The 14033-nt window shown below is 42.8% G+C and overlaps 6 protein-coding genes across 6 annotated transcripts; 4 read left to right on the top strand and 2 right to left on the bottom strand.

Annotated features, from left to right (window-relative positions):
* Positions 1–4: 4 nt before the first annotated feature.
* On the bottom strand, positions 5–2320 carry BBOV_III006150 (putative ribosomal protein S9). The gene is made up of 2 exons (XM_051767349.1): positions 2091–2320; positions 5–2050 (listed from the first exon to the last, which is right to left on the bottom strand). Exons 1-2 carry the CDS (start codon positions 2213–2215, stop codon positions 40–42), a joined length of 2136 nt encoding a protein of 711 aa, XP_051623464.1. The 5' UTR covers positions 2216–2320; the 3' UTR covers positions 5–39.
* A 919-nt stretch (positions 2321–3239) lies between these two features.
* On the top strand, positions 3240–4226 carry BBOV_III006145 (uncharacterized protein). The gene has a single exon (XM_051767679.1). It carries the CDS (start codon positions 3545–3547, stop codon positions 4199–4201), a length of 657 nt encoding a protein of 218 aa, XP_051623730.1. The 5' UTR covers positions 3240–3544; the 3' UTR covers positions 4202–4226.
* Positions 4227–4241: 15 nt separating this feature from the next.
* On the top strand, positions 4242–6526 carry BBOV_III006140 (uncharacterized protein). Its single transcript, XM_051767674.1, has 4 exons — positions 4242–4323; positions 4505–5891; positions 5929–6376; positions 6411–6526. The coding sequence occupies exons 2-4, from the start codon at positions 4940–4942 to the stop codon at positions 6469–6471; spliced, it is 1461 nt and encodes a 486-aa protein (XP_051623463.1). The 5' UTR covers positions 4242–4323; positions 4505–4939; the 3' UTR covers positions 6472–6526.
* A 679-nt stretch (positions 6527–7205) lies between these two features.
* Positions 7206–8412, top strand: BBOV_III006130 (putative Serine/threonine-protein phosphatase PP1-alpha catalytic subunit). Its single transcript, XM_001611692.2, has one exon. It carries the CDS (start codon positions 7492–7494, stop codon positions 8395–8397), a length of 906 nt encoding a protein of 301 aa, XP_001611742.1. The 5' UTR covers positions 7206–7491; the 3' UTR covers positions 8398–8412.
* Positions 8340–12364, bottom strand: BBOV_III006120 (ABC1_ADCK3-like family protein). Its single transcript, XM_051767507.1, has one exon. It carries the CDS (start codon positions 12323–12325, stop codon positions 8399–8401), a length of 3927 nt encoding a protein of 1308 aa, XP_051623462.1. The 5' UTR covers positions 12326–12364; the 3' UTR covers positions 8340–8398.
* A 153-nt stretch (positions 12365–12517) lies between these two features.
* Positions 12518–14007, top strand: BBOV_III006110 (mRNA capping enzyme catalytic domain family protein). Its single transcript, XM_001611690.2, has one exon. It carries the CDS (start codon positions 12698–12700, stop codon positions 13925–13927), a length of 1230 nt encoding a protein of 409 aa, XP_001611740.1. The 5' UTR covers positions 12518–12697; the 3' UTR covers positions 13928–14007.
* Positions 14008–14033: the final 26 nt, after the last annotated feature.

Below are 14033 nucleotides of genomic sequence, written 5' to 3'. Positions count from 1 at the left end.
TGTATAAAAACTAAGATGCGGCAATGAAGAAGTCACCCGCTAACGCTTGGAATAGTGTTCCTTCTTGCGCGCCTTGCGCAAATTAGTCTTCTTGCGCTCAACCTGACGCGTGTCAGCCTTACCAAGGCCACGCATTGATAGATAAGAGTCTAATTTGGGAGCCAGAACCCGTGATATGTACCGACACAAAGCATGTCTGATGGCACCTGACTGACCTGAAATACCGCCACCATTCACCCTGGCAACGATGTTAAACCTTTTGTACGCATAAATGCTGTCCAGGGGTTCCAGAATCTCACGAAGGCGATGCGTGCAATAACGGACGTACTGATATCCATCACGATCGTTAATTATTATGTGGCCATTACCAGGCTCAAGGTAAACTACCGCGACACTGGTCTTACGACTGCCACGCTCGTATACCTTGGTGAACTTTACTGGCTCATCCAATGGTGGAAGTGGTTCCTTACCCAAGCCTTGGCCGCCTTTATAAACCTCCTGAGGTAACTTCGTCTGGTCTTGATATAACTCGTTACGGATACTGGCAGCATGCGACTTGAATTTCTTGTAAGTTTCAGGCGGGCCTAGGTCCCCGCTTTTCAATATTTCAAGGTATAGCGACAGCAGCTGGCGCTGGTACAAAGGCTCTAGATCCGCATAGGGGTATGATAAATATCGCTCAGGCTCATGAAGACCCTTTAAACTAGAGAATCGTAGGTAGTCAGATTCATTAAAGCCACTCTCACGGTCGTCATCAGTCTCGTATCCAGCAGTCATGTAGTCTGGAAGTGAGAAACCAGGAGCTAGTGTCATGTCGTGAAGAGGCGGTGATGGCGTACGGTCCTTGTTAGGGTCGTTCCTGATCAGATTCACCAAGTTGTCCATTATCTCAGGTAGTATGGCCATAAAATGAGCACGAACGCGGTCCGTATGGTCACGACGTGGTGGAAATTGAGTGCGCATCCTCTGAATGTATTCATTGTTCAAATAGTAGTTCAAAGTAGTATCGCGTCTGTGGTGACTGCTGAGAGCACGGTAGTTGTAACGATTAAGCACTGAAATGTAATGACGAAGGTAACCATAGTCGTCAAACATCAAGTAGTTCTCACCGATGCGGTCCAAAGGGGACTGCTTCTCAGGCGGCATTAGCTCACTTGGGCCCTTGCCCTTTATGCGGTCGTATACCTGATCTAGGTCGCAGCTTTCAGGCTCGCCTTCTGAAGTGCTGTAACGCCGATTGTGAGGCTTGGGTTTGAATACGTGCTCGAAAAACGAATCGTCAAACTTCCCAGTGTACCGAGGGTCTGAAACACTCCTAGATAAATCGGTGTCCTCTAGCCTCCCAGACAATGAACTCTGTGTTGAAACATCAACCAAAGCCTTGAAATCAAAATTCTTAGGGATGTTAAAAAAATCCATCAGGCTTTTGCAGCCCTCAGGAAGCTTCTCGTTATCCACTGAACTGTAGGTGTCATCACCATAAAAGGACTGCGGAAGCCGACGACGACGTGACTTCAGCTGCTGTTCCAGCATCTTAACGAATGTCACGCCGTCATAATCGTCTTCCGCTTCCTCCGGAACAGCACCAGGCAAATCGGTATCTGCCGTATCGTGGAATTCCTCACCACCGTCGGTCACATCAGAACCGATTTCCAATGGGTCAATGGGTATATCATCCGATTGGTTATTAACAGCGTCATCATCCTGAATTACTGGTGATTCCACTGATTCAGTATCGCCAGAATGCTCATTAATCACAGGTTCCGTAGCATTGTCACTAATAGGGGTAACCTCAACTTGCTTTTCCGATGTTGTAGAGTCTGGCGCTGATTTCTTAGGTCGGCCCCTGCCGCGTTTAACCGTTGGCGGTTGAGTTGTTTGGATATCTAATTCAGACGATGCATTCGTTGGCTCGTCTAGAGACTCGGTATTCCCCTGTTCTTGCCCAGCAGTGGCCGACTCTGACTTCCGAGGCCTGGCACATAGAGATGACAAGCAACGTATTGATAATGTCCCTCGACAGGTTCCGGAATCATGATTACACGAGTAACTGTAGAAAAATGTCAATAGACAAACTAGACAAAACGTACCTACTGCCTACAGAATGCCTAGTAACAACATTATACCTGTCTTCCACACGACATATACGATATCCTCGGACAGTGAATATGAAATATAATTGCACAAGGCAGTAACACGAAATAAACAACACCATCACTAGAAACGAGTCAACACAGCCATGACGTCTTCCATCATTATCGAACACGCCATTTATAATCTAGTATATATAACCAATTACCCTAAAATGTACTCTAATAACACATCAATATGAAATAGAATCCAATATTTGCATGAAGGACTGTAAACACCATACAATGCCCAGCCCCTGTAGAGAGTTCCTGTAGCATATATGAGATACTCACTTAGCATTAATAGTATAACTCAGTATTATAGTTTTATACGAGTGACTTAAAAAGTGCCAATAAATACAACAAAACAGTGTGTGACCTAACAATCCTAAAGGATATACACAACCACTGTAAACTGAACTGGATTGTAGTTATGTATCCATTAGACCATTGTCAGTATCTCTAAGCAATATAACACAAATGTGTGTTATAAAGGTAAGAGTTAACCCTTCCGGAATGACCTAGGTAAATACCAAGCATAATAGAGGACATAAAACAAAGTATTGATGTCCTTTGGATTCATGGATATAAAATGATAAAATTACTATAGAATGTATCTAGATACACAGATTATATAAACAAATGGAGTCCCAGCTCAAGGATCTACTAATAGAAATCAAATGGCTTGCAATGGCCAGAGTGTAATGAACATACTAACAAGTATTGTTTTCTTTTAGTGTTATTAGCAAAAAATAGTAAATATAAACACCGCTAATGTTGATCCCTTGTAGTACCCTGTCGGGTGACGCGAGGGGAGACATGATCGCCAACGACTACAAAAAATTAAAGGTATTATACATAAATTAAAATTACAAAAAAAATCTAAAGTATAAAAACAATCAAAAGAATACAAGAACACCACGCAAACCATGATGGGCATTTGGTGATCCTTTTCCATGCGGTGACCAAACATTATATGCCAAAGCTCCCGACTGTGAGATAGAGATTTGTGTTCTATATCCCAGTTGAGCATTGTGTTCAGTATAAAAGCTATGCAGGTATAGCATGTTTGGAGCAGGACTTCGTGACCATTGAGTAATAAAGAAACATTGTATGTATGTGGTTTTAATTGTTAAATTTTTGTGGAAAATATTGCCACGCGTGATTGAAACTATATCATATAATTGTGTTTTCTAATCGGATAACAACATAAAGTGGTTTTCACTTCTATGCCAAGGGATATGTACAATATTTTAGTACAAAAAATATATAAACTGCAAGGACTGGGTCCCAGAAATATCCAACACAACGCCAGGAGGTCGTTTGATATGTACCATCGGATTTAATCATTGAAGCAGAAACCCACCCAGTGTACAGCAGTGCTGCATTATAGTCGTTATACAATCAGTAATGAGATGGCACTGAAGCGTGGACAGATACTATGCTCCACCGAACCTGGGCTGCCAGAATCGAGTTATTATGATGAACCACTAAGAGTCACTCATAAACGGCATTGCCACCCAGGGACGCCATATGGAATTTCGTCACCATTGCGCATGGATGTACAGGCATTTCCAGGATGTGATACAGCATCAGCAAATGAAGCACAAGTGGAATGCCATAAACAACCAAAAACTATAAGAACATTGGTATCGGAATGGAGTGAAAGAATTATAGAGGGCCTGCGCAACGTGCAGAGCACGCGTGACCTACGAGAACCCCTGGCAAACTACTTAACACACTTCTACAATGATACGTGTGCCACAGGATCTGAAGCTGATCAAAGTGTGGAAGATAACAAGGCAAACCTAGAAAATCGCATTGAACGCCTAGTGCAACGTAACACCGTGCTGCAAAATATGGTCAGACACCAATACGATACCATAAGGCAATTGCAAGCCAAAGAAGCATTAATAGAAGACCTAATAAAGGAAAAGACAGCACTAAACGATGAACTGACAAGACTCAAGGAATGCATCAACGCATACGTCAGCTCTTTCGCCAAACCGGAACACCCGAACCCGGATTCCATGGATCTCCAATTTACACGGAGACCGCCAGATGTGTACTGAACATAATGTCAATCCTATAGTCTATATACAGTGTTATATACTAATGTGTATGGGGACCGATGTTGCAAACTGCACTTAATAACTACATAAACACTTGCTGTATTGTACCGATTTTACACCAAGTAAGTTGTTGCACTGGAATCTAGCAATAGCGAATATGACCTAGTGCTAATAGTAGCAGTACAAGGTACTGTGTAGGTGTTGGTTACCAGCGCCACGTATGTCTAGACTATAGTTGCTTTTAGAAGTGTTTGTGTATCATCTAGGGATACTCAGTCACTTCACAACGCATATTCTGTTCAGGTACTTCAATATTAATTCCACAAGATTTGCCAAACTATCGCATCAAAACAGTTTGCTGTTCAAGTGAATTACAGCAAATTGCTAGTGAGTCCAGCAATACACTGGAATAACAAGGGAAGAAAGCTATTTCCACTCTAGACCACAATTTGGGCTCATCTGCCCTGTTTTTGAACATGCCATTATATCGTAGGATATAGTGAGATACATCTATTGTTGTACACCTATAGGGTGCATACATGTTGTCTATTGATGTGTACAGCCAAGTGGTGTTTAAATAGTGTGCTTTTTAGTGTTGACAGTATCCAACAACTGTTCTAAGTTACAAGTCTGCACAAAGATATCTAATGTCAATAAGTAGAGACCGATACGTGCTAATATACCATGAGCAACACTGCCGAGTTATTATAGTGCCAGTGTAGTACAAGGCTAGGGAAAATGGGACATACATTGCAATGGAAGCTTAAGGGAGCTAACGTCCCCTATACAACATCAAGGTTAGTAGATTTGCCATGTGCAGTGCTAAATGCACGGCAAAAACTTAAGGAAGAATGCGGACTCCAACACGTAACAGCCATTGAGTACATACTCTACAATGATGACGAAGTGCTACCAAACGAATATATACTCCAGGATGCATGCCAAGTAGAAGTTGCACGATGCAAAAGTTCAGACGCACAGGAGTTAATGAAACAAGCTGATGAGCAGTACAAACTCAGGCCACAACATGTAGAAAGTGACTATTCACCTAAAGAGTCACTTGATGAAGCCGAGGATTGCAATGGGATAAGTTTGTCAACCAGTTCTACTCAAGATAAAGTTGATCTCGGAGACAACATCGATACATCAACAAACCCAATGAACGAATCGAGTGATCCTGCGGATATGATCAATGTGGCATTGCCTGAAGAAGAGACAATCCACCCAAATGATATGAACGACCATGGCTATAACGAAGAATATGGAGATGAGTATTACCAAGATTCGGGGTCAAACCCCAACGAATCAGATGAAGATAGTAGGATACAAGCAGTCATGCAACAGCGCGACTTCTATGGCGGTGAATCCACGGAAACATTGTCACATCGATATTATCGCAAAAGGACGTTTACGGCAACAGAGGCCGATAGTGAAGGACCGGCAAAAATACCTTGGACTCAAGTACCTTCAAGGGCATACGTAGATATGAACCAAGATGTTGTACCGGTTGATGAAAACTATATATGCCACATGTGTGGACAGAGAGGACACCATATCAAAAATTGCTTACAACCAGATGGCAAAAGGTTGCATAAGAAAATTAGACCGGCAACAGGTATACCAGTGGACTTTTTGCAAGTTATCAACGAAGATGATATCAACAACTATGACGAGGTCTATCACATGAAAAGTAAGCTATTTATACCAAGGAAATATATATGGCACAGCCGGAGAATTCGCTGTTATGAAGGATATGTCCAAGGTCTCAGGAGGAGCGTTCTTCACCAAGTCAGCCGACCAACGGATACAATGCCAGCTAGGTATCACCGAAACCATGTCAAAGAACATGGTAAAAAGCCTAAGATGCATTGTGTGTAATAACTTCTTCAATAACCCAGTGACGACCATGTGCTGCGGGGAGTCGTTCTGCCTCGATTGCGTAGTAGACAGGTCAAGCACAAGAACAAACAACCAATTGAGCTATGTCTACCACTGCCCAAAATGCAAAAGCGAAATGCGGTACTCAGACCTGCAGGCCAATACCTGCCTGAAGAACGCCATAGAATCACTGGTCCTACACAAGGAAGAAACTACCCCTAGGTCAGTATCCGCATCATCGACCAAACCGTCAGATGCTGGATGCGTAATTGAACTGGATCACGAGTTTTTTAAAAGGTATGTAGATGTGTTGAACAATCATATGTATCAGGCAAAGAGCTGTAGTAACAAACTACCTGTCAAGACTAGGGCCTCGCAGTGTTACGAATTAAGTATTGCTAGGCAACAACATCAAAAACATAAGCATTGTAACATATAAAAGGGCTATCGCACTAAAGAAGGTTAATTGTAAACGTTTGTATTTATACCGTCCAACTGAATACTTCTGTGAGGGGTATAACCAACGTTAGTCGTATACAGCCGGAAGAAAGTAGAATATCTTTATGTTAAATCAAATAGCACGAATGCAATGTACATAACCAAAACGAATGGTAGTACAATACCAAAGGGAATAAATGCCGCCTATGGTCATGGATAACAAGCGAAATAAAATCATAAGAGACCACGTATAAAGCTGTCTATCTAGTCCGTAATAATAAAAATCGGGTGTGTAAACATATAGACACTTTAAAGTTTGGCCAATGCGTCGATGTGTCCACAGTATACACAACGGCAATAGCATGCCACAAAAGGAAATACGCTATAAGAACATTACTATAAATACAGAATGATATACCAAATGAAAGACACACATAGAAGCAAATGTATATGCGGAATAGAGTCAATATGCGCCCATCGATCCACACGCTGCATAGCGCGACATGGAACATCAACACGGTGCGCTCCACCGGTAGATTCAATCTAACCTATCACCCAAACTTTAAACCCATATACAGGAATCTGATTAATGTACGCTACGGTAAAGTAATATACCTTTACTCCCTGTCCGGTGCCAAGGCGACCACCAAAATATAGTGCTACGTCGCGCGCAGGACAGACGCCCTTTAATCAGAAATAATATTCCAAAAACGACAACAGTCAACAAAATAAAATTCTGCCTCATGCCCTACAGCAAACGCGAACGGTTGATCGCGAGGTTGCTCGAGGGTTCGCGGAATAAAGCACTCTCACCCCAACACGTTGCGGTGTCGAGTCTCCGCCTGAGGCTGGCAGCACCGCGGCAGCTGCGTCCCAGCAGAGGATGGACTAAGGCTAAACGTCGCGTATCGGATTACCAACCGTGCCGCGGACGGAATCGCATTTTATAGGCAAAAGAGATACTAAAGGACAACATGGAGTTGGACGTAGACAGTATCATTGCACGCCTTCTTGAAGTACAAGGAAACAGACCTTTACGCACAGTACAACTCAGTGAAGACGAAATAAAAGGCTTGTGTATGAAAAGCCGAGAAATATTCCTTTCAGAGTCAGTGCTCCTTGAACTTGAAGCACCCATTAAAATATGCGGAGATATACATGGACAGTACTACGACCTGCTGCGACTGTTCGAGTACGGCGGGTTCCCACCGGCGTCAAACTATCTGTTTCTCGGTGACTATGTTGATCGTGGAAAACAATCACTGGAAACCATATGCTTGCTCTTATCGTACAAAATCAAGTATCCAGAAAACTTTTTCTTACTACGCGGTAACCACGAATGCGCGTCTATAAACAGGATCTACGGATTCTATGATGAATGTAAACGACGCTACAGCGTCAAACTCTGGAAAGTATTCACAGACTGCTTCAACTGCCTGCCAGTAGCAGCCATAATAGATGATAAAATATTCTGTATGCACGGAGGCTTATCACCAGAACTTAATTCCATGGATCAAATACGCCAAATTGCAAGGCCAACGGATGTCCCTGATAGTGGATTACTATGCGATCTACTATGGAGTGACCCTGACCCAAATACATCAGGTTGGGGCGAAAATGACAGGGGAGTGTCTTTCACATTCGGCTCAGATATCGTGGTCAACTTCCTAATAAAACACGAACTAGATCTTATATGCCGTGCACATCAGGTGGTGGAAGACGGCTATGAGTTTTTCTCCAAACGCAGACTGGTGACACTGTTTAGCGCACCGAACTACTGCGGCGAATTCGACAACGCAGGAGCAATGATGAGCGTAGATAAAACACTCATGTGCTCCTTCCAAATACTCAAACCCGTCGACCGCAAGCGACTGAAGTAATCTAAACTTTAATTGTAGCCAACAGTCTGTATAAAGTACGTGAGTCACCGACACTAACATTGGTATAAAGCAGATCCAGGCCATAGTGACCCAGGATCATATCCAGTACCTGATGAGATACAGCAATGCTGTCACCACAAGAAAATAAAATAGTGACAACCAGCTCTATGTCAGGCACCACCAAGTTCAGAGATCCGGAAATGTCAACGCAACCCAGACCAACAAGTGCCTTATCGTCACACCTGCGACGCATATAGAAAAGCTGGTAACCCAAACCCCAAACGGGAGTGTAGAGGGCAGTAAGCATCTTAGTGAGCACAGAACAGTCCAAAGATACTGTAGATAAAGCCTCAGCAACGAGCTCACGACTCACCAAAGAGTTGTCCAATATACCCTTATAAAACATGGCCAATGCCATGGCACTAGCACGACCGTTCAAACACGGGATAGATTTACTGTACATAGATGGGTAGTCCATAGTCAAACAGTCAGTGATAATACATCGGTGATTTATGACGTCGTAGTTGCAGTAATGGTAATCAGCATCACGCACGGGACGCTTCATTATGAATTTCCGGAGCCTAGTACGAGTTACCACAATGTCATCACTAACCAAATCAAGGTCAGCCAACTCATCGTCATTACTAATCACATGCTCCTCAGATACCAAAATAGGGTGATAACGCTTCTTAGTGCCAATGTCGCGAATAGGGTTTAATATCTTCTCGGCCTGTGTAAAGTCAATATCATCGAGGTCAGTATAAGGAAGTCTGGAAGCACGAACTAGGCGTGTAGCAAGAGGGCACCTTTCAGATGGAGAAAAGCAACGATTGTAAAATTGCTCATCATCTTCAGAGTTTATACCACAAAGGCAAATATCAGTTGAATCGTCATGTGTCTCCTTGTCCACAACATTTTCAAAACTAGCTAAGAAGCGCTTAACAAAGCCTCGCTGAAGCTCAGAGGGCATCCGTTTAGCTTTGGATATGTTAATGCTAGGAGATGGCATGGTAGTTGGCGTATCAGGAAGGGCCTCAAACTCCTCCTGTGAGATCAAAAGGTCAGTAACATCTAACGCAGATGTATCTGGCTCTGCCAGTGTACAATCAGTATCCGGCTGCTCCAAACTACAAGTGCTCACAGTCTCCGTGCGCTCACATGATGTCAACTCTTCCGGCTGCGCCGCCGGCAGCAACACGCGTTTAGATTCAATCGTTCGACCGTCAATAGTCATTGTTTCCATAGACAGCGATGAGTCGTCAGCATTGGTTGCCATCACAAGAGATTTTGCCTTAGCCTTAATATGCGATTCGTATGTTAGAGCCGACTCCAAGCTTAACCGTTGATCACTGTAGTGTTCATTAAATCCACCGTTGTTTAGGGATATGTTATTGCTTAATCCCAGTGCGCCAAAGTCACCGTTACATTGTGGCCTGTCAAAAGTAATATCCAGAATTACGCCTTCACTGTCCAGTGACCTTGAGCCCTCAGTGTTTCGTGCTGGCGGACCACCTGTTGGGACAAATGAATTGGATCTTCTAGGCAAATCATATGAAGTATCCGTTGAAGCATGGGCAGAACTGGTAGCCTCAACTCTTGGAACGGGATCGCCAGAGTCATGCGTTGCATTAATGGTCTGATTAGCTGCATCCGGAACGGCGTCATCGGGGTTTGCGTTCTCGTCGTTACTGTGTTGCATATAGGCGGCAACACCACCATCTATGCATGGGAAAATCAGCTGCTTCATGGGAACTTTAATTGATGCAGCCATCATAAGAATGTACTCCTCAATAGATTTACCACTAACACGACGAATCAACTCAGCCATGATCCAACCAAAGTATAAGTAACCATACTGCGTTTGGTCCATAACCTCTTTATGGAACTCACATTGAGCAATGTCCCGTACCATAGTGTCATAGTCAATGTTCTCAATCATCAATATCCTAGGATATGGTAGCAGCAAACCAGATGAATGGTTTAATACTGACCTAATGGTTATAGATTTCTTGCCGTTTTGACCAAATTCAGGCCAATATTTAGCAATAGGGTCATCAATATCCATATCAGAGTTCCCTATCAAATGCAACACCGCTGTTGCAACGAGGCCGTTCATTAGGTTGCTAATCTGGAATAAAGCCGTGGAGTTTATAGGTCTACATTCGTATTGACCCATGAAACCGTAAGATAAATCAACATCAACATTGTTGCCCTGAATGACAACAACTTGGGCAGCAACTATTAAACTGCTGTCTTTTGCGATATAATGTAATAACCCCGAAATTCGAGACTCAAGAACGCTAACTGGTTTGCGAAATGCAGCCGTACCCGTAAGCTTTGAATTGTGCTTTTCTCCTCCATTAAAACGGGAGAATAGGTGCTTCAAAAGTTGGGTCTCAGTCACATCCACACAATCGTTGGCTAACAGTTGCTTGAGACGACGTATCTTCCTCATGAAAACAGCTTTGGAAGCTTCAGAAGACAATATATGCGATAGAGGGCTGCTATACATGTTGTACAGTGCATTGCCAGCATTCTTGTATAGAATCTGCATAAAAGGAACCTGAGTTTGAAGCACAATGGCGTAATTACGATATTCAGAAATAACCTTAAGTAAGATGGGGAAGAAGTTTGGAGCGTTGGTAATAAACTCACGAATAAAAAGGCCGTTGTGATGCAACTCACCAGGAGCAGAGGTATCGTTCATCGATTTCATAGAACCCTCTTCATCACAAAAGTCCATAACCTTGTTAAAATCAGATGCAAAAATATTAACCAATGACTCCAAAAACTGCTCGTAACACAATGTTTCGTGAGTAGTCATGTCAAAACCTGCCTCGACAAAACCAGTGAAACAGCCAATAGTGTCAGCCATGCAAAGTGCTAAATTCAAATTACACAAGCCTACACGTTGCTTTGTCGTCAAAGATTGTGTCATACCCCAATCAATCAACACGGGATAAAACTTGCCATCGTCATTGTTCTGGGTCAGTAATAAATTACCAGGGTGAGGGTCGCCGTGGAAGTGACCAACAGATAGAATCTGAAAAATGGCAAAGTCATGAATATCATACACCACAACCCATGGATCTATATTGTGTTTCTCGTAAAATGACGCATCTGTCATCTTGTAAAGCTCAAACAACTCCATAGTGACAACACGCCGAGAACAGTAACGGTCAAATATCTTAGGGATGCAAATGGGTATCCCCGATACTTTAGCATCTATAGCAGCACGTTTACAATTATCAGCTTCAGAGGTGAAATCAACCTCCTTCATAGCAGCTGCGGTGTAATCGTCAATAGATGCAAACATACGCTTATAGTGACCAACACTCTGAGCAACAAATAATATCATCTTCAATATCTCCAAGTCGTTTCGCATGTTCCGCTCACTACACTTGTGCTGCACCTTTATAGCCACAGGGTTGCCATCATGTAGTTTCGCTTTGTGTACCTGTGCTATAGAAGCACTGGCCAAAGGAATAGAATCGAAGTTGTTAAAAACTTCATCCATATAACCAATCTCTTCCTCAATGATGTCAATAACTTCAGCAAAGTCACTGTGACCAACTTGATCATGCAGTTGCGAAAAGGCATCCACATAACACTTGGGTAGCAAACCCGGTTTAGTGCTGAGAATCTGGCCTACCTTCACCCAGCATCCCTTCAAGTTCCTGATTTTCTCAACTATCAACTGAGCCATATCATGGTGGGAATCCTTCCAGTATTGCTTCTTGTGCCCAGTAGATACAAATGAACCCATGAAGAGTTTACGGTTCCATTCAAACGTCAAATTGGATATGGCCAAGACAACATCCATAGACCTTTGGAAGTGAGTCCTACCGTTGTCGCCATTGTCGCTCTTAACGCTTTCAGTGCGAACCACGCGGTTGGAGCCCGTATACTTATCGTCATTTGTTGCCATAATTACCAAACGTCATTCAGACCTGGGCTTCCATGCGTAGAGGTTACATGAGCCAAGCCATTGGCACAGCCAAATGATTCTACCCTCATAAACAAGTGTTTTATATATTGTAAACATGTAGCTATCTTGGGCAATACACATCCCACGCCTGCACATAGATCGCTCCAGTCACATCCACAGGAAATGTGCAAGCAGCGTTATAACACAATAAGATTCTCGTCCGTTGAATTCTGAACTATTACATACAAGGGTCAATTATAATAACATTAAAACCTCAATAAAAGGTAAAGACGAGCGATAGACAGGATGCAACCATCCAGTTATGTCCGTGGTAATACTACGATGCAACTCTAGTCTCAATTGTATATATAAATGGATACGCCAGAAACAGATGTAGCACCAAAGTCGCTAATGCGCATGCCGGGAGATTGTATACAAATTGAAGAAGATCGAGATAAAGTACTGAAAAGGGTGAGACAACTCTTAGGATGGAAGCATGACACCTTTCCAGGAGCACAACCGGTATCGTTAACACGGAATGACCTGCAGCTTCTCTTCCGTAGCGACTATGTTGTATGTGAAAAAACAGACGGTATTAGGGCGCTGTTGCTGGCTGCTTCTGGTGCTATATATCTTATAGGAAGAGATGAGGGGGTATACCACGTGCCAGTTAGGCTACCAGTACGTGGCAACTTAACAGAATCGCAACAAATAACACTCTTGGATGGAGAAATCGTATTGGATACAGTTGAAATAGATGGCATCGAGACACAGCAACCAAGGTTTATGTGCTATGACGGTATATATGTGCAACGAAGATCACTCAAGGAATTGAACTTTCTCGAAAGAATATCGATTGTCTATACCGATGTCATACAACCATATGCTAAGTCAATTAAATCGCAAAATGCAAAGCCGCCACTGACCATATACCTCAAGGATTTCTTTGATATATCACACATCACGCATATTGAAAATCTAGCACAGCAGTTGCCGCACGTAAGTGACGGTCTCATTTTTACTCCTGTGAGGTTACCATATTTACCGGGTACGTGCAACAAGCTGCTGAAGTGGAAACCTCCGCATCTAAATACCGTTGATTTCAGTGTAGATGTTCTGTATGATGAACATAAGACACCAAGGTTGGTTGAACTGTTCGTAATGTTAAAGGGCACACGCGTGTTCTATAATGAATACTTGGCTCCATACGGGGAAGTATATCGACATATACTATCGATGGCTATTAGCAACAAGATTACCCAGCTTATCGTGGAATGTTCTTGGATCACAGACGCAAGAATTTGGACTTTCATCCCAAAGGTTAAACCACGTAAAGACAGCGTGATCAATAGCATGAATGATGGAAGGGCAGATTACGATTTTGACAATGGAACGTGGGTCCAGGGTGGATGGTACGCCGAACGTATACGTGATGATAAAAAGTTGCCAAACAGCCTCCATGTTGTCGATAGTGTAAAATCCAGTATTGAGGACGATATCACTCTGCAGATGCTGGTGGAAGAATTTGCTCTATTTCATAAAAACGGGAAAATACCACTATACAATAAGTGCATAATGCCAGAGGGGTACAGCGTAAAATAATGCTGGTGCCCTTTTCTGTGAATGCATCTAAAGTACATCACAAAACACCTGTATTCGGTTTACCAGGGACAAAAATTATAAATTATAACCACATAACAGTGTTTAA

Source organism: Babesia bovis, chromosome 3, assembly GCF_000165395.2.
Source record: "Babesia bovis T2Bo chromosome 3, whole genome shotgun sequence".
Lineage (NCBI taxonomy): Eukaryota > Apicomplexa > Aconoidasida > Piroplasmida > Babesiidae > Babesia > Babesia bovis.
Note: the sequence above shows the minus strand (reverse complement) of the source record. Positions and strands in the feature narration are given on the sequence as shown.